The following is a 21,216-nucleotide window of genomic DNA, read 5'->3' on the forward strand; positions in this document are numbered from 1 at the left end:
GTTCTTTTCCAATGAGAAAACTATCATCATAGAATGACTTGGTAGATCCTACAAGACTACAACTTCTTGCTGGGCGGTATGTTTGATTGCATCTCTCTCATGAGGGAACTACGCCAATAAAGATGTGATTTTAGACATGGCAATTGCTTTGAGAATATTTGAGATTCTATTACAGCGTAGGGGGCTGATGTAAACTCATTACTGTAGCCGGCAATGCCTTGGATTCTCTATAATTCAGTTAACTAGCTAAACCCACTGCTGGTAATAGTTTGCTATTTGGATTAGATCTCAGGAATGTATAGCAAAACATACTACAAAGTAGTGTCTGGATGAGAACTGTTCGAAGTACCTGATCAATGGCTCCTGTAGTCAATGTAAAGCTTCATGTGTTATAGACTCTTTAAGTATTTCTAAGAACTAGTAACTACTCGGCGCGAGTTGAGTGTTTTTAGGAACTAGTAACCACTCGGCACTTGATCAAGGTGACCATAGGCCTTATCTTCAAATAAACTCTTTTCTTTGGTACAATGGGAAGGTTAAGCCCAGTTAAAGGGAAACAAATCGAGCCTAACTATAATGTTTCTAAGGCTGTAATTAGCTAACCAATCTACACGACAATTTCCTTCATCCTTGGGAGTTTTTAATTTAACACTCCCAATTCCCAATCCCTTCTTATAGATCACTTGTGACCTTGTTCTCTAATCACCAAATGTGATTTATTTTTATTTTTTTAGGGGGAAAAAATCAAACAATGGAGTGAGTGATTTCTAAATCCTACTATTCTTGCACCCTTAATAAGTTGAATGGACACCTCACATTGAAGGAAAAGAAGTATCCATTGAAAATGTATTTTAAGCATATATGCAATTATGCATCATCTTTCTCATAGCATAGCATGTGTATCCACATGGTTGAACACACACTGAGTGAAAATACATGTATCCACTATATTAGATAATCATTGCTTAGCTAAAAAGGAAAGGAGCATCCACATGTGCAGGCAAATATGCTCCTAACAAGCTTGGTTTTGACTTGTGTGTGTTTTACAAGAGCTGTATTAATCATACAAACAACTCAATGGCACATCAAAAAATAGACATGCGTCCATGAATAATACATTGCAATAAGATTGCAGCCAATACCTTCAGTTAATCTCATTATCTATCTATACAACAAACTAATTTCAACTATCCTACTCTTCTACTATCTGTTGTAATGGTTATTTCTGTTTCTAACTTATCACATGCTCATGGCGAATCTGTGCTGCAGCTGACGTGTTAAGAAGCTTCATCATGAAGCTGAACCTAACATCTGGAGAGGTCTTGGGTTGGGGCCAGTTTGCTCCTTCTGGCACCTTAATAGATCTGAAACCCTGGCCTTTATACAACTTTGTAGCCCCAGGATTGTTTAAGTCACAGTGCAATGCAATGGCACGGCAGCCCCAGCTCCTGGCTTGAGCCTCAGCTTTTGCTATGAGCTTTTTAGCTATTCCTTTGCGTCGGAATCTCTCCCGAACAGCAACATTTGATATATATGCAATTCCAGTCCTATGATAAATTCATCAGTGATGCACTTGTGAGGAATAATTAATTAAATGGACCATAAAATTCAGTCTCCTCATTTTCCACTAAAATCTATAGAGAACTTATTTTTTGCTGCCCCCCTTCCCCCCCCCCCCCCCCCCAAAAAAAAAAAAAAATCTCTTCTTCCACCACAGCTATATGATTTCTGCTTTATAATTTCTGAAGAACATGTATACAGTGAATAAAAAATATAGTTAAAAACAAAGAGACTTATCCTTTCCTTTTTTGAGAGGGGGGTTAGGGAACATAATTGCTAAATGGTTTTGGCATGTCTAGTGTCAAAAAGAAATGGGAAATGGTGGGTCAAACTGGTATTAAACTCTCATAAATTATGAGATGTAAAAGAGCTAGTTTTGCAGGAGGGCAGGGAACTATAGAAGAAAGATCAGCCAAAACCAAGTCAAACTACTGCCTCAATATCTTTACTAATTACTATATAATGATCATTATAAAACCATAAAGATCATTTTGAGCTATCAGTAACTACAGCTCCAAATACAGAACATATAGTGATTTTCATAAATTTAGCAACGATGTGTGGCACAACTAACAGAATTAAAATCACATATTGTTTCAATTATGAAAAACATGATTGACTATGAGAGCACCAAACATAAACACATAATGGTCATATTATTTCAGTTATGAAGCACATGATTGACTATGTGAGAACTGAACATAATCACATAATGGTCATATTGTTTCAGTTATGAACCATGACAAATGCCAATGATCATTGTTAGAATTATAGTTAAGTGATTAAATTCACTAAAAGCCTAAGGCTTTTGGGACAATCAGTAATTTGACATGGTATTAGAGCAGGAGATCTTGAATTAGATCCTTGTCTTTACTCTACCTCACATTTAAAATATTAAAAATCTCTTGTGTTGGGCCCCTCACTTATCAAGGGCAAGTTTAGGCCCACATGTGAGAGGGAGTGTTAGAATTATGGTCAAGTGATTAAATTTACTATTTCCTAAAAACTTAAGTTTTTGGGACAAACGGTAATTTAACAATCATATTATTAACAATGACTTTTTTATCCAGCCTAGCATTCATGGATGCCTATTTAGGTGAATCTTCATTTCACAGGATCAAAATGTTTGTTTCTTATGTGATTCAATCATCAACTATAAAAAAACAAATGGTGGTTTCAAATAGTATAGATATCTGGGCTATGGTGCATCTAGAAAGTTATTCACCAGAAGAAGATGATAAAAGTTCTAATTGGCTTTATTTTCAATGAGGCTGCACAAAGGCAACAATCAACATAGCTAAAAAGAAGGAGATCAATTCATCTGGAACTTAGTTGCACACAACTTAGATGGCTCCGCAAGATTTTTTACTTGTCAATAAAAATTCAATAAGGCCAAGGGTATATAACAAAATCACCTTCTCTGCCGGAGTCGTCCTTTCCTTGGAAGGAAATCAGCCACAGTATCAATTGTTAAAATTCCAGCCACATACCCCCTATTGAGACTGAATTTCCCATCAAAACTACCAATTTTGAAATCTTCGGGTCCAAAAAGGAAGGTTTCATCAGTAGAACTACCAAGTACAGCAACCAAACAAGTTCTCCTGCAACCATCAGGTACAGACAATCCTGCTAGCATTGCCACCAGCCTATCAAGCCTCAGCACAAAATCTAATGGGAAGTTGTATTCAGGGAAGAAAGAGCTGCAGTGGGTCTCAGCCACTTCCCAACAGTCCTCTAACCTGGCCTCCCTAACAACAATTCCAGGAGACACAGTGGGAAATAAATCAACCACTTGACTCGCTCGGCAAACTCCTGCACCCAGAAAACATAGTTAACCAAATAAAACCTAATGGTGCAAGTAACCCTAATTATTTAAATGAAAACTATGAGGTTCATTTCTTTTTTCTTGTAATTCACCGACTCCAACACTCTGGTGGGTTGCCAATGAAAAAAAAAGGCCTCACTCATCTAAGCATAGAAACCAAACCTAAGGAGCAAGAAACAAATAAAAATTTGCATCACATTGATTGATGAGGGTTATTTACACTGAAATTTTAAGACTAAATTAAGCTATATATAAAATTGACATGATGCACAGTGCCTATTTTAGAAGAATGGATCCTAAATATGGAAAATGGGAAGAAGTGCAGTGCTGCCATCAAAATTGATTCACATTGTTGTGTCACTGGAACAGCAATTGTAACTTTGACCAGATTTCAAGATCTAGTTTTCCTGCCTGCTAGTAGCCTAGTACAATTCTTAGCAATGGTAGCCATAATTTATCTAAGATAAATTGCCCAATAACAAGCTTTGCTTGACTTAATTTTTGCTCCTTCCTTATCCTGAGTTAAAAGGGGAAAAAAAAAAAGATATCAAAGTCTCAAAGACGAGTTTCATCTTTCTTGTTTACTTTAAGTTCTCAACACCAAGGTAAGCTGATTGTTGCACCACTTCTTATAAATTGATAATTCAGTGTTGCCTATAAATGTGACAAAAGAACAAAATTGGTGATTCTTCTTTAAATTGGAAGCCAAAAAAGTCCAAGCTAAAAACTTAAACCCACAAAATATTAAATACCCAATAGTGCCGGTGATGTTTCAGATCCAGCAGCTATGTATTCTCAAAGAAAGATATAAACTTTTTACATAGGCACACACATGTAAATTGAGAAAATATATGTAAAAATTAATAACGAAAGTCACAAACTTTTTACATGTACACAGATGTAAATAGAGAAATATATATGTAAAAGCAGTAAAGGAAAATTGGGGTACCAGATTTGGAGGGACAAAAGGGAGAGAATTCATGAGAGGAGCGATGATGATGAGCCCTTGGAGTGGAAAAGAAAGATGGGTTTTGTTTTTGTGGCTTCTTCTTGAAAGTAAGACAAGAAGAGGTGGTTTTAGATGAGTTTACAAAGGTTGAGGTTGGGGACACTGAGACGCCAAGTGGTATGCTCCGCATTTCTTGGAGGATTTCTTAAACTCTGTCCTGTCCCTCTCTTTCTTAAGCTAATAAGCAAAAGCTAAACAATCGGAGATTCTGTTTGGTTTTTGCTCCAATGACCCATAAGTTGCTACGTATAACTGACTTACCTACCACACGTGTGTTTTTGCTGAACTTCAAAATTGACGGATTGAGACGCACGTGTAAGTTAGAAATTCAGGTGGTGAGAGTGAGACTTGTCCTTCATGTTTTTAGTTTTACGGAGAGAATCACGGCACTAATAGCGCAAATATTACTACTATTTTTATTTTTTATGAACAAATATAATTGGGTATTTGTGGTTGAGCAAAACTACATTAAGGTGTACGAAGCTATGACAAGTTTTTTTTTTTTTGAGAATGAACTATGATAAGTTCATATGTAAGAAGTTAGCCTGACTTTATTTATTTCTTTGATGGGTTTCCATTTATGCATTTCTTGAATGGAAGCAAATTGATTATCAATGTTTAAAAACCAAAGTGATAGGTTCACCGTTAGAAGTAATGCCCCCACTAACGAGAAAGTATCTTTACCGTTGGATGTATGAGACGTATGTTTCACTGACATTTGGGTCTTATAATTAGATTTATGAAATGCATAAATAAAAAATTTCATTCACTAACCCAGTTTTCAATATTGAATACAAATTATTTATCTCACTTTTTGTGTACTATTTCATACTTTATCACCTATAGTTTATAATCAAAGTTTAAAATAGAGGAAAAAAAATTAGACATATGACATATCACAATTGATAGACTCTTGTGTGGCACTAGGCATAGACAATATGATCACTATCCGACATGCAAGAATATATCACCTAAGCAACCCCAAACACATCAGTTCAACCAAATTGATAAAAAAAAATGTTTATTACAATTAGATTAATCTCAATCATAGTTTTTTTGGTTGTTATGATTAATAAGAATTGGAAAATTTTAAAGCTATTACTAATTTTACTACAAAAATCCAACGAATTATTGTGACAATAAATGTGTTAATCCAACTGTTACTAATTGTAGTTATTGTAGCATCACTCTAAAGAATTATACCAAGTATAACTTCTTTTTTGAGGAACTTACCAAGTATAACTTAAGCATATTTTTTTTTTTTTTTTTTTTTGATAGCAACTTAAGCATAATTATATGTTAATCCAGCTATAAAAGGTCGTACCAAGGTCTAATATAATATTTAGAAATAAAAAAAATACATTATATTTGTGTGAATCTTTATATTTGAAAAACATTGACAGACAAAAGTCTGTTTATGAATAATTTTTTCTTTTTTAAGTATTTTATCTTATTTGTTTCTATACAGCTTTTTAAATCCTTAAATTTTTTTAAAATAATTATGGTTTGACCAATTTTCAATAAATAAAAAAATAAATTTTTAAATTTTTTTTTTTTTTTCCAAACGCACTTTATTAGACTGGTTCACCGTATTCAATTAAAGGAAAAACCCATCCAATCCAAACCAATGCTAAAACTGTTTAAACATATTAAACTATGAATCAAACCGAAAATGTGACCACTTCATGGTTCATTTCAATCCCATAGTTTTTAAAATATTTTTTAATTATAATATCGTTTAATAGAATAAATGTCAATCAATTTGCCAAATTCCAATGCGTTTTTGAGCGTTTACTTGACAAGATCGTATGTCCGTCAAAGATTAAAGAAACACGCTTTTATATGGTTTTTTTTTATTATTATTATTAATTTTTTTTTATAACATTTTGTAGCCATATAATCTTTAATTTGACAAACAAACACAAAATTTTGAGTGTCTTGCCATATGCAGGATCTTCCATTTTTTTTTTTAATATTTTTTATGGGAATATTTTATAGTACCCGAGTTTTTGGGGTATATTATTCACTCTGATCATAATATCATATACATGTATTCTAAGTATGTTAATCTCTACTATTCCTTCATGAATATAAATAAAAGGGTAAGATTAAAACACTTCAAATAAAAAGATTCTCACTAAAACCCACCATAGCCTAGAGGTACCATAGAAGAACCAAGCCTATCAAGAGAGAGAGAGAGAGGGTTCACAATTGAAAGCCATTAATCAACCATAGGAAAATTTGACATTACAAAGAAAAACTCACATTAACCTCTTCCATCTATTTATAAATTATCTAAAAAAACGGAATGATCTCTTTTCCCACCTCTTTTTGCCCTGACAGTTTTTATTCAGATCAAGTGTACTGTATAGGGTAGCGTTATTTTTGCACTCAATTTTGTATTCTTTCCCACCATGTTTCACATGGAGAGATCCATTAACATGATGGTATGGAAGAATGCAAACATGGCTTGGGAATATCATTTCCCAAAAGGACAATATCTAGTACAACTGCACCCGAAGATGGAATTTCAGATCCTTAGAAATCAACAGGAAGACTAGTTAGAAAAGCTAAGGTGTGGGGAGACGTGGACTTGCCAAAGAGGGAACACCAAGAAGGAAGCTTTTCAAGAACCATTTCAGTTTTTGGTGTTAACCTGTTCCAATCGGTTCTCAGCTTCAGAAGGGGTCGCTGTTCACCTCTCTGCCCATCCACATTGTGAGCCGATTGCATAAATTCTGACTTCCAGATAAGAGTTAGATTAAATATTGTAGGTGAATGCTTCCCACCCGAAAATTGAATAATGTGCCATCCATCTACACTGCTCTTGATACCAGATCGAACTAACTCCTCTGAATTATCTGCATTCAAGACTGAATATTGAGAGAGATAAAATAATGTTGGGTAAGTTAGCACTTAGCAGTCATATGGGGCACCACACCACAGACAACAACATTTAGCACACAACTTTCATCTTAAAATGTTCTCCATATTTTGCACGGAGGCATCTGTACTGGCTATACCCGGTCACAGTGTAGCTCAAAACAAACTGATGATCACATAAAGTGTTTTATGTGTCAATTTTACATGCTATCCTAGAAGACTTGCAAAAAAGTTGACCCTCATTGCATGGGACAACCTGCTCAACACCAGAAATGATGAGGTACATCTATAAAAACAAATGAAAAAACATATGAACAACTCCAAGTGCCGTACTTTTTGGTTCTTCAATTAAATTCAACCATGTGGCTGCATATACCAATGTGGCACATAGTTGAATTTAATTGTTCTTGGAAAAGATAATACACAAAATAGTTGAATTTAAGTGGGGAACTTAAATTACAGCACCTGAAAAGTTGTACCTAAGTTTTGCCCCAAAAATAAAAAGACATGATATATTATCAAATCTTGTGTTAAACAAGTGGGTTGGACTTTAAAAATACATCTACTACATAAGTTTAAATTATTTTAAATGCTGACCATTTCTGCCCTAGGGCAACCAACTTTGGGCATGCCCCATACCATGGCATCTGTATATGGAGCACCAGTCTCCATGTAGCATAACCCCACTGACAACAGAATTCATTATCTACTAGATGTTCTGAAAAAATGAATGTTTGCAGAAGAACAATGCCTCTCTCAAAACAAACAGCATGAATGAATGGAAAAATAAAGTCAATAGGAATAAAGAATGTGCGTTGATTAAAGTTCATTGTACCTTCAAAACTGAAATCTTCTATTTCCTCAGTATTGACTGCAAGAACCCAACGAATCGAACCTTTAGTATCAACTGAAACTCTTGTTATTCTTGCTTTCTTCTTAACATCACTATAGACATGAAGCAGGGGAATATCTGATTCGCTCCACCCATCTTCAGTGTCATCATAGGTCCAACAACCATATTTGACTGAAAAGGCAACAAAATCAACTACTTTATCTCTACCACAATTCAAACCTTCTTTAATCTGTTCAACCTCCTTGTTCAACTTTCCAGGAGTTGTAGAAAACAAAGATACATATGAGCTAATGTCTCGTTTTCCCTCAAATGTTCCAGTTGTATCTACAACATGAACAACCTGAAAAACATTAAAAAAAATTAAAATTAAAATCTCCACATATGCAAGGAAAAAAAAGGGTACTGGCACGGAGAAATTAGACAACAACATAGCAATGGCTGGTCAGTAGTTGCAAGCCATTATATTTCATGCCTATAAATTGAAAAGCTTCGACAAAGCCAACTTCCCTCAATTATGCTCCTCAACTGTTGTAACAGAAATATGCTACTCCGTGTTTGCATGTGTGTATATAAGCATTGTGAATGATGCAGAGTCAGTACAGTATTATGTGAACAATGCAAATTACAACTACTACTTTCAAAGCAAACATCATAAGTGGCAAAGAGAAACAAAAGAGGTGCGACTGGAAACTAACGTTTACAGCTCTGGCAGTGTCTTCAGTAAATGGTGGAACAATACCCAAGAATACTGCAGTGAATGAGAGGCCAAACAGTAAGCAAGTTGCAAGGACAATTGATCTTTTTGCACCTAGTCATCAATACATGTAAAAAGAGTTAGAATTAGTAATACCAGGCAATACACAACCTCATAAATGTAGATGCAACACCTTAATATTTAAGGGGAAATACGCCAACTTAGGAGAAAAAAGAAAACAGTTAGTGTAAAAATAGTTTGATTCTTTCAAACAAAAAAAAAATGTGGACACATAAGGCATCATACTACTCAGCTCAAAGAAGCTTTAAATCCTCATCACTTGGGATCTGTAACTTTTGGCATAGAGTGCAGATGCTAGTTCTATCCAAGGTAATTTTTAAACCAAAGTGAGATGAGATGTAATGCCCGGCATTTTCTGAACCAAGGTGACATCTGAAGCCCAACATTTCTGTTTCCAAATTATCTAAGCAAATGCATTTATGCAAAGTGCATTCAAATCACTGCATGACTGGTTAATTTGCTAGCACTGATGATAGCAACACCCACACAACCAGATATGTCAACATCACATGCAACAAAGGAAAAAGATTCAATAAACTAATACCTGAAATATGGACATACGAAAGAAGATACACCAAAGTCAGGCATATGACAGCAGCAATAAAGGCAGCAATTATTACATTCCCCAACCACTCGGGTGTGCTACCAGGATTCCTGCATGAAAATACAACGCAGGCTAAGCAGTCACTTCCTAAATGTCTAGCAAATGAAGAATAGAAGTTCAAATTGCAAAGCAGAAACATGCATGGATCAATATGAGAACATGGGTATCAAGTAGCTGAATGTACCAGCTTGCCGGAAAGAATTGCTCACATGGACAATACTAGGCTAGGGTGTTATAATTGATACTGTTTAATAGTAAGGCCCATCAATGATCATTGTGTTGAATATGGCAGCTTACCGTGCTTAACAAACAATGAGAACATGGAAAAAGAAGCAAGAATTTCAACTCAAAGGCATAAGACGTTTAAGAGTTGTATCATGTTTGTAGATTTACAAGAGTGCCATAAGCTATACCTATCAAATCGAACCATATTCCCAATTACTGTGCCAGCCAACTGAATAAAAATGCCAGCAGAAATTAAAATTGGTACAGCTAGGCCCATCAGCAATGTTGCAAGTTTGAGTGGCTTTGGTAAACGGGCTGGACTTAGAGTTGCCTCAAGCAAGCCATCTAAATAGTCAAGCATAACAATTCAGTTAGAAGCAAAAACTACCAACAAAATGTGTCCCACTTGTCATCAATAAGCGTCATGTCATCATACATGCATTCCATAGATCAAACAAGGACCAGTTAAGATGGTTATATAAGTAAACTTACAAGCAAATGTTGGTAGAACCAGCCAAACAAGAGCCAAATAAGACGACCCAATTTTATAATAGTTTCCCATTACAAGAAGAATGAGCCACTGAACAGATCCAGCTTTATAAATCCATCTTTCAGACTCTAACTTGATCAAGTCAGCTTGAATTGCAGGTGACAGTAGCTTTCTCTTGGAATATACAGTGGACAAATAAGTTTGAAGAAAAAGATAACCCAAGTGTTGACCAGTCAATGCGCCAAGAAGAGCAGGTGCAGCAAATAACCCAACTACCAACCATGGGTTTGCGACATAGGGCAGTGGTGATGAAGAGACTAAGGGAAGAATAAATGCAACGAGTACAGAAAAACCTAATGCCAATATCCACATAAGGATAATGCTCAAACATGACAGGGCCAATGAAACTGCGGCAGGATAACCACCCATAAGCAATGATGCAATCCAAATGAGAAGTGATTGTATTATTACTGAATTGTAAAGCATATTTGCGAAATTTTGGCTGAATACAACCATATATATCCCCTGAGATTGCAACAAGTGTTAGAATCACCACATTATAAACTTCAAAAAAGAAGGAAAATGAAGGAAGAAATAGAGTGCTAAGCCAATAACAGTGATAAAAGTCTGCAGTTATAGGTACCAAAATGTCAAAATATATGGCAGCATTCTGGCCTTTATTTTCCTCTTGTTCCATTGCATTGCCTTTAGGAAGATGAGGGGATGCAGCAGAGTGAATCAGAAAAGATAGCATATTTTCTCCAAGATGTTGAAGAGACCCTGGTTTCAGAAGCTCTAATTTGTCATTCTGCATGAGGTTAAAAATTCAAATAGTAATCAGTAAATTCAACATGAAAATCCTAGGAAATATTGTGTAAGTTCTGTTTCCTCAATCCCCTTTTTTTTCTAGGGAAATATTCAGAATCAAAATGTAGTAGAAAATTATATAGCTTCCAAGCTTCAAATGCCCTTTGTAATTTTAACTAGTTAACCGCGTCTTGGCACATTAAAACTAGCCCAAATTTCAAATGCAAATAAAGTTAATATGATATGTGTCAAGTTGGTGGTAAGGACATTTTTTCACGAGGTTAACGTTGCTGATTCAAATGCTTAGTTTTCTTCCCCCACCCCCCCACCCCACCTTTTTTTTACCCAGAGTTAGTTGATATCAGATGATGTCTATACAACTGTTAGATGACAGGTATGTTTGTCTCAACCCTTCCTTATTGTTTTCTCTCTGGCGATTGGTTTATGTATGTCAAAATACAAGCGGAAACATTAACAAGTGAGCATCTGCCTAACTCAAAGCTGCTCTCCTACACATCCCCTCATTGGATCAATTAAAAAGATGCTTCCTCAGGCTTCAGCCCATTACAGCACAGAATAACACTCATTATGCAGCAAAGGGTGTGTGTGCGTGCCACAGTGCACCCAACCAATGCCATCCACCTAGTTAAGCAAATATTTCTGAAGATTGGGTTGTGAAAGTTAGGCAATTTATGACAATGGCATCACTTCAGATCAAGTTAGCTAATGGTTGCACAATGTGCTTCGTCATACAGAACCACCTTAAGTAGTTGCGGTCTTAATTCTACTGTTTGACCAAAATAAGAGGGGGGAAGGGGGGAATCAATGTACAGTAGTGAAAAGCAGAAGAAACTGTTTTAGATGAATTTAAGGGGGGAAAAAAGACAAAGTGGAAAACCTTGGTGTGGTATACTGCACTGTTATCTGTGTATGCAAAGTCAAGCCCTGAAAGGCCAGCAACCTCTTTGTATACTTGGAAATCTGTTGAAGATTTTATGGCTCCAGAAAGAAAAAGATCCTGCAGCATTAAGTTACTCAGCTTAAGTAATCTTCCTGAATAAATGCACATCAACTATCAAAAGTGATACAGGAGAGAAGAAAAAAAAAGCATCAAGAAGAAGAATTACAAACCTGTGCTATGATTTGGCCAGATGGATATTTAGCTACCGACGCAAAGTTTTCAATAGCCCAAGGATGAGGACCAGCCTATCAGATGAGTAAATAGAGATAAGATGGGAAAACCATTATTCAAAGCAGATCATGGGGATCGATAGACAACCTTTGAAAAATATAAAGAAAAATAGATATCTGATACACAATAGATATTTTGCCAACAATATCAACTTAAAAGGAAATACATAGTGGACTGCCATAACAATTGGACCATTTGCCCAATTCAAGAAGGTCAATGTACCATCCTTATCTTTGATAAATGGAAATTTTGGGGGTCTGCACTGTGAGACATTGGCACCCATGTAAGATGCAACATAACATGAGTATGGGTGGACATGTGCCCAACTTGCCCATATCAGGCACTTGTCCAGGATGGGATAGAGAAACACCTTTTTTTTCTTTTTACAAGTTTTAGCCCCAGTGGGAGGAAGAATGGGGAGATTTGAACTAGTGTCATCCACTCCATTAGATGTTATTCCCAGAGAAACGAATTCTTAAGCGCTAATAGATCCCAAAGACGATTTTTAAAAAACATTATTTTTTCTCTGATGATTGTCTCAAATTGATTTTTTCTATTGATGATCGTCTCTAATTAACTGGAGAGACCAATTCGAACAGGGTAATACACCATGTGAATTCAGCAGTATCATCTCGTCTCAATACTGTGATTAGACATCAGACATATAGTCATATACAGCTGCATCTTACATAGCTTACACGGTACATGTAAAACATATTTAGACAATCACCATCTATGTGGAGTCCAGCTAACCAGAAAGTTGATGTTAACCACATGGAGCTATAAAAGAATCCAACACTAGGGAGATATGATCCATAAACTAGACCTGAAATATGCCAGACTTCCCTCCAATACCCATGGCCTCCAAATCAATAGCCATACGGAGAGTTTCATTCCAGGGGTGCTGCATCAATAAATTCAAAATTAATACTCCTACTGGAAAGATTATGGTTTAGGTACTTACAACAAGGTGGAGCAATGCAGAAGAGTAATTACATCCACACAGGTAAGAAACAATTCATGAAATAGATTTTTCAAAAACAATCACTCAATTGTAAAGATGGTTATGTAATAACATGAGCGTAAAATTCTTGTAAGTCCATTCAACACATAATGAACCATCTCCATAAACATTTAGGTTTTTAGTTGTTCAATCTAAAACATTGAACGAAATTCTCCTTCAAATTCTATTCACAAACCACATCTAATTCCATCAAACGCAAGTTTATGACTAAAATCAGACCCTAATGGGAAAGATATTTAAGTAGTTTTCTTCATTGATTGATATTTTTTATTTATAATTTTTGTTTTTTACCCATATATCTGCGGTTTTTATTTTAATCAATATCATGTTAACCCATGAATGAAAAAAAAAACGTATATAGAAATTGAATTGTGCAACCATGAGTAAACAACTTCCCTACGTGTTTGCATTTATCTTAAGAACTAGATACAGAATCAATTCTTGTCATTCATTATACTAGAAGATAACATAAGAGCACATTATCTCAAAATGAACTAAGGCATGCAATAAACAACTTCAAGCAGCTTCATGTAAACCATACATTATGGGAGTACAGTACAACCTTATCATATGGTTTATTATACTACCGAATCTATATCAGAAAAGATTAGTAACCAGAATTAGAGGATGCACTAAAAATGCTACCAACCTGAGTTACAAAGCTATGAGCACCATTTAGACCCTCCTCCTCCCCAGTATTAAATAGAAATATAACAGCATGCTTAAACCCAGCCCACTGAGAAAACCCTCGAGCAAGTTCCAACATAACAGCTATACATGAACTGCAATCTCCGGCTCCTCCCCTGCAACATGCATTGCATTTTTTTTAAGTAACAAAGTAGATTTTATGATTCAAAAGGAAATATTTGCAAGAATAAACTTAAAAAAGCATCACGTGAGAGAAGAAAGCAGAGAATATGCTAAAATATCTTGCAATTGCCCATGCTAATCACTGAATGAGAAGAGGGAGAAATAAAAAAATAAAAAATAAACATAAATTCTCCTTGAAGAGGGGTTAAATGGCTGACAGCCACAACTACTTGAAACTTGTTAAGGATGAGATTAGGGTATCAAAATCTCAATTTTAGTTTGATGCAGGACAATAAGGGGGGGAACTTGTGTTTGGGTGGTTTTCAAGCTTGTGGGTGGCTGTTGACTTTCAGTTGTGCTCTGATACCAAAATTTGACATAGGACAAATTCACAACTAATGCAACACCAAAGATGAAGAATAAAAAAACAAAAACAATCTAGGAATTAGTACCTAGGCTTGCTTGAATTCAACACTAAGCAAGAGAAAACAAACCTAGGAATCAGTACCAAACCATTGGGAAAAATTTAACTGAAATTTTACTGATCAAACAAAGTCTAAACAACTTTAATAAAATTCCAAACCGATTATCCTAGTAGGAATAGAGAATAACTATACTAACCTAATAAGAAAAAAAAATCTAGACCAATTAGGGAACGAAAAGCTTTGACTAATTACATAAAGTACATAAAATAAACACAAACCCTAAACATTAATTGATTAGGCCCTTAGGCCTATCTAATAGCAGGCCCCATCCATATCGCTACAGGTTTGGCTCCCTTCTTTTTGTGTCTACCCCCATAAGCCTATGTAATTGCATGCCTATATCTCATGTCCGCACCATAGTTTTGCACGGACAAATATCCATTATAAGATCTTCTTTTTTTGGTTTTTTTTGGCCGACACAGAAAAATTCTTTTCTTGACTTCTCTCAATGTAGTAATGCACATAACAACATGAAATCCAAAAAAAAAAAAGGGATAATTACAACTTACCCACTTGTGATTTGCCTCTAATTTGATTTGCCTACCCGTGGTTTAAATTTTGACACTTTACCCACCTGTGATTCTCACCGTTACTCTAACACATATTATGTAAAAAATAAAAGCCCAAACAGATCAAAACACTCTCACTCAAATCTTAAACATGAAGAACATACCCAAATTTTGAAACTTGAGTTGGCTCACTAAACCCAGAACATGAAGATTAATCAAAAACTAAACCCAGATTTTTCTGTTTTTCATGTTCAAACTAATTGTACCCAAACTAAACCCACAATCATGTTCTGGGTTTAGTGAGTCTAAAGAAAAGTAGAAGAACATACCCAAAAACTAAACCACCATGCATCATCGTTCCCAAACATTTCTATAATCTGGTTCAGTAGGTTCTTTTGCCCAACATAAAGAGATTCCATAGTCTTATCTATCTATCTACTCCACTCTTTGGTCCATTGCAAGGCTCTGATCGATAGACTGATACCACTGCACGGATGAAGGAATACAATCTGATTTTTATTGTTACTCGGAAGAACTTCCAATGCCATCAGGAACCTTCCCAGAGAACTGGTTCTTACCCAAGTTAATGGCTCTCAGATTATTCGAACCTTCAATACCCTTTGGAATCTCACCCTCCAAGGAGTTATCCGATAAATCCAGTGATCTAAGCCCATTCAAAGACCAAATCCCAGATGGAAAAGACCCCAAAAACTGATTCGACAAAAAGTTAATAGACGCAAGAGTTAAACATTAAATTGTCTGCTTTCTTCCCAGAAAGCTTGTTCTTGGCCAATGAAATGACAAGTAGAGACCCACATTGCCGAAAGAAATTTGTGACGTGTTTGATTTGGTTTTAATCTTCAGTTGCAGTGGTTGTGGGTTATGTTCAAAATTTATGGGTTTAATTTTTGGTTAATCTTCAAGATTTCTGGGTTTAGTTTTTGGGTATGTTCTTCTACTTTTCTTCAGACTCACTAAACCCAGAACATGATTGTGGGTTTAGTTTGGGTACAATTAGTTTGAACATGAAAAACTGAAAAATCTGGGTTTAGTTTTTGGGTATGTTCTTCTACTTTTCTTCAGACTCACTAAACCCAGAACATGATTGTGGGTTTAGTTTGGGTCCAATTAGTTTGAACATGAAAAACAGAAAAATCTGGGTTTAGTTTTTGGTTAATCTTCATGTTCTGGGTTTAGTGAGCCAACTCAAGTTTCAAAATTTGGGTATGTTCTACACGTTCTTCATGTTTAAGATTTGAGTGAGAGTGTTTTAATCTGTTTGGGCTTTTGTTTTTTAAATAATATGTGTTAGAGTAACAGTGAGGAGAGGTGGGTTATAGCACAGTAAGGGTGAGAATCACAAGTGGATACCGCGGGTAGATAAGGCAAATCAAATTAGAGGAAAACACAGGTGGGTAAAGTTAATTATCCAAAAAAAAAAAAAAACTAGTTTTTAGAGTTTGTGTAATGATACAGGAACTTCGTGGCCAATACTGAAACTTTTAACCATGAAAAAACAACATAAATCGTCACTTTCACCAGCTACCATATAAAAATTGCTTTCTCTACTGAGCTTGCACTATACAAATTTGACAGAAGATCAATCAAGTAATTTGCAACAAAATGAAAATACAGAGATTGAACATACGTGGAGAACACGGTATCAATATGAGAAGAGACCAGAATAGCATTTTGTGCTGCTTTGGATTCAAATTTTGGCAAAATTCTCAAAACGACGTGGTTTAGATCCGAATACAGTAGCGTTTTCCCCAAAAACAAGCCACTGGCCATCTGGTTTGCGCCAGATCGTACATGAAAAGCCTCCACATCAACCTCAACCTCCCAGTGCGCCTTTTCCTTGATATTCTTAGCCGCTTCCAAAACATACTGCGCGTCACGGAAAAAAAGCATTCAGACCGGAATTTCATCAAACACCTGGTGTGCAATACAACATGTGCATAGATTTATGTACCTCAAAAGCGAGGTCGAGAGCATCGGAACCGACGGAATGAGGACCTAAATCGGTCAAGGCTTGGATGTGCTTCAACGCTTCGATTTCGGAAAAGCCTCTTTTGCCGGCCTGCTCGGCTGTGATAGGCGCCGGCAAGCTCTGGAACTGGTGCTGATACACGGACCAAGAGCTGTACACGATCAACGCGAACAAGGTAAGAAACACAAACGGTGATCTCCGGGAGCTATTTACACGAACTTTCGCTCCCGCATCTTTCTGATCAATTTCGGATTCCGAACTCGGTTCTTGACTCGCTGAACTCGGTTTTTCCGACGAGATTTCCGTTCTCCGTCGCATTTTCCCTCAAAGAAATGGATAAGGAAATTTGAAAAAGAACAGTAATATTGTGGAATTAAGCGCACCGTTTTAAAGAGAAGAAAAAGTAGTGACGTATTACTGTGTGATTGTTAGATGGGGTTTGGGGTCTTAGACTTTGGGGATTTGATGAAGCTCGATCAATTCCAGGCCGTTGAGATTTCATTTATGGCAAAGAGTTTAATAGAAACAGAAACATTTAAGCGATGACAGACCGTCCAATCAGTACCCACGTGGATCGCTCTTCTAATAAACGACATCGTTTCGCGGACAAAACGGGTAGTACTGAAATGAAATGAAGCTATTTCTTGATATATCGGTTTCAGAGTCAGTGGTCCCCACACTGCGCCACTTTTGTTTTCTCTACCAAAAGAAGGAAAATTTATTGACAACTGATGTGGTCCTCTGAGCTTCTTAAGAAATTATTGCTTCCGAGAGGACCACTAGTCCTCTCAATCCTCCCAACTTCTTAAGAAATTATTACTTCCTCCTCGAGGACCACTGGTCCTCTCAGTCCTCCCACCCAATTAAAAAGTGTCACTTAATTTAAATTTATGACTCAACTCCACATCACCACTTAACCATTAAATTAACTCTTGTTAAAAAATCAAACCATGGTTAAAAACTAATAGAAACACAGCAGTACCAACCGGATCATTTAACCCAAAATCATCGATTCAAAATTTCTCTCAAACCCTTAAAACACATCTGCCTCTTTCTTTCTCTCTCCCTCTAGCTCTATTTCCCCCAATAAGAGAAGAAATTCCCCCTCTTTCTGTATGAAATTGAAATTTAAAGAAGTGTTAAGTCATGGAAGGCCGCCGTTTTCACAAGAATTTCGACAGTGATACAGTCAGTGGAGGCCCAAAGGAAAAACCAACAATTTCCATGGCGGCTAGTTTTGGTATCGGTTTTGGTGGGGATGTGAGAATTTTGGGTTGTAGCATCTTTGTCGAGAAGCAAAGATAGGACCCAAAGCCCACAAGCTCCGATCGGTTTTGGTTTTAAGACTCATGCTTATTCGATCTTAACAGGGATGTGGTTGATGAAATGAATGCATACAGATGTTTTAAGTTTTTTTTGAATTTGTAATGTGGGGAGGTTAATATCCCGAGTCCTAGTTTTTAACTCGAGATTGTGATTGTGAGTCTTTTAGTTGTTGGGTTTCATGGTTTTGCATTTGAATGTTGTTGTTGATGCTGCGAAATTGATGTCCCAAAGTTTTGAAGAAAGATTGTATCAATGGCTTTGAAGAATTGGTTCTGATGTGATACAAGGCCAAAATACTGAGGCATGTGCTAAGGCAATGGTGTGCATTAAGGTGTGTTGGGTGATACACAGCTGTGTGCATTGAGGTGTGCACTGGGGTGCGTGGGCTGCTGCTGTGTTGTGCATAGGAATGGCAATGGGTCGAGGTCGGGTTTTTGCATACCCGGACCCAACCCACGGGTTTGGACACGCAACTCAGACTCGACTCGATTATTAATCGGGTTTTTTTCCCGGGGCCCAAACCCGCTCCGCCGAGCCCCATAGCCCAAATCGTGGCCAAACAAAAAAAAAAATTTTTGAATGAAGCCCAAATTCATTTTTGTCTCCCTCATCTCTGTTTAGGCACTGCATTTACAACAAACACAAAACACAATATACACAATTTCTTCCACAATATATTACAGTTACACCTAGGGGTGTTCGCGGTGCGGTATGGTGCGGTTTTGGGCCATTTTTAGTACCGCACTTTACAGTGTGGTTTACCTAAAACTATAACTACACCGCACCTTGTTTTTGCGGTCACATGTGCGGTGCGGTGCGGTTTAGAGTTTAGCCAAAACCATAACCGTGCCACACCTAATTTTTGCGGTCATATATGCAATACTATGTAAGATGCGGTTTGAAGTTGGTATATTTTTCAAATTTTGAGCTTTTCCTACTCAACCCAAAACTAATTTTTCCCTTTTTTTGGGTCAAGTTTTAAATTATTGAGTTAGTTTTTCTTTATTTTAAGTTGGCTTTTCTAGTCAACACTTGTTATGGTTATTAAACTTTTTTTTTTTTTGGAAAACTAGGGTTATTAAACTATTAATAATATATTTAATATTAAAAATAAATAAATATATTAATATATAAAGAGGGTGTGGTGCGATGCGGTGCACTATTACTTGCGATGCAGTGCGGTTATGCCATTTTGCGAGCGGTTTTTGCGGTTTGTGCAATTTATGCGGTTTGGTAAACACCCCTAATTACACCACAAAGTCTCAGAATTTCAAGTCTTTAAACTACAATAGCTAGAAGTAGCACAACCCATCTGTTGAAGTCCATAGTTTAAGTAGAAGACACCAAACAAAAAAATTGAAACAAACATATCATATTCTCAAAGACTCATATTAAAAAAAAAAAAAAAAATGAAGAGAAGTATAGAACAGATTGGCGGTGAGAGCTTAGGCTGACGATGAGATTGAGAATGAGTGAGAGCTTGGACCGGCGGTAGTGAATGCTTGGAATGGCAGTGAGAGGCTGAGATCTTGGGCGGTGCTGCTTGAAAGTGAGTGAAAGTGTGAGACAATGTGAGCTAAGATTGAGAGAAAGAGAGAAAACAACCTGACCGGAGGTGCACGTGATGGCCGGTGGTGACAAAGATCAGACGTTGGGGAGAGCAGAGTGATGTGAGGAGAGTGAGAGGGAGTGAGAGCAGCCAAATGGGAGAGGAGAGTGATGTGAGTGTAAGAGGGTTGGCAGCTGAGTGAAATGGGATTAAGGGAGTAGGGTTTTTTTTTTTTAACTTATATATATATAGGGGTATTTTGGTATTTTATCCTTAAACGGGTCGGGTCTGGGTCCAGGTTCGGGCCGGGTATGGATAAAACCCAGACCCGCTTCGGGTTTTTTTAAAAAAAAAAAACCCATACCCGACCCTATAATTTATCGGGTCGGGTAAAATCCGGCCTATTAGGGTCGGACTAGGCCGGGTATCCGCAGGTCGGATATAAATTTCCATCCCTAGTTATGCGTGGGCTGCTGCTGTGTTGTACCAAGGAGTTGAGCAGTTGATTGGGATGGTCAGAGGTAGTTAGTTAGTTAGGTAGTTAAAGCAGGGTTGTTAATCATTGGGTAGTAAATTAATTACTTACTTTTAATGCATTGATTAGTGAGATGTAATCATTGCTTAGGGGATTAGTTAGTTAACATGGATTCTGTTACATAAATAAGCTGGATTGTATTGATGAGGGTCATAAGGAATAACACATTTGATTTCACTTGCTTCCTTTATTGCTCTGTTTTTGGTGTTTGGATCTCACTGTAAATTTTGTTCATTTTGGCAATAAAAATTCTCAATTGTTGGGTAGTTTGTTGTTGAGTTTGAGCTTGTTCCCAATTACATGAACTGCTTTTGAATAGTGCCTCTCTCATTGAGTATCAGGGCAAATTGTTGGTAATGTTGTTATAAGAGCAATTTCTCATTGAGAAGTGTAAGTATTTTGTTTTGATGGATGAACTCTTGAAAAAAATAAGGTGCTGATTCATCTTTAAAATGGGACATGGAAGAAAGAATTCTAAAACATCATTTCCCTCCCAAAACTAGGCCATATACAATATCTAATAAGAGGATCATAAGTATATTAAAATAACCACATCTATGAGCAAAGATTTTTTTTAAAACAAATTGAACCGTGCCTTACCTCTTCCAGTAGTGAGCAAGATCCAACTGTCCCTAATATAATTAATGTACTATTTCTTTTCGTTAGTGCATTTACAGAAATTGCATAGCTGCATAAACTTGGAAATAAAAAAAGGGCATATGGATCACATGCTACTTGCATGCAATTAAAACATTGGGTAACAGA

General features: G+C 36.5%; 2 protein-coding genes across 3 annotated transcripts; both read right to left on the reverse strand.

Annotated features, from left to right (window-relative positions):
• Positions 1–923: 923 nt before the first annotated feature.
• On the reverse strand, positions 924–4,621 carry LOC115954695. Its single transcript, XM_031072621.1, has 3 exons — positions 4,335–4,621; positions 2,976–3,372; positions 924–1,547 (listed from the first exon to the last, which is right to left on the reverse strand). The coding sequence occupies exons 1-3, from the start codon at positions 4,522–4,524 to the stop codon at positions 1,232–1,234; spliced, it is 903 nt and encodes a 300-aa protein (XP_030928481.1). The 5' UTR covers positions 4,525–4,621; the 3' UTR covers positions 924–1,231.
• Positions 4,622–6,577: 1,956 nt separating this feature from the next.
• On the reverse strand, positions 6,578–17,573 carry LOC115954703 (endoplasmic reticulum metallopeptidase 1). Of its 2 annotated transcripts, none has more exons than XM_031072629.1 (13): positions 17,024–17,573; positions 16,700–16,938; positions 13,897–14,050; positions 13,050–13,127; positions 12,163–12,237; positions 11,930–12,049; positions 10,868–11,032; positions 10,227–10,749; positions 9,923–10,079; positions 9,450–9,559; positions 8,826–8,938; positions 8,113–8,470; positions 6,578–7,255 (listed from the first exon to the last, which is right to left on the reverse strand). In XM_031072629.1, exons 1-13 carry the CDS (start codon positions 17,357–17,359, stop codon positions 6,933–6,935), a joined length of 2,751 nt encoding a protein of 916 aa, XP_030928489.1. In that variant the 5' UTR covers positions 17,360–17,573; the 3' UTR covers positions 6,578–6,932. The 2 variants fall into 2 exon arrangements, with proteins under 2 accessions (XP_030928489.1, XP_030928488.1); XM_031072628.1 differs by having other exon boundaries at positions 6,578–7,267; positions 17,024–17,541.
• Positions 17,574–21,216: the final 3,643 nt, after the last annotated feature.

The sequence above is a fragment of the Quercus lobata genome, chromosome 8 (genome assembly GCF_001633185.2).
Source record: "Quercus lobata isolate SW786 chromosome 8, ValleyOak3.0 Primary Assembly, whole genome shotgun sequence".
NCBI lineage: Eukaryota > Viridiplantae > Streptophyta > Magnoliopsida > Fagales > Fagaceae > Quercus > Quercus lobata.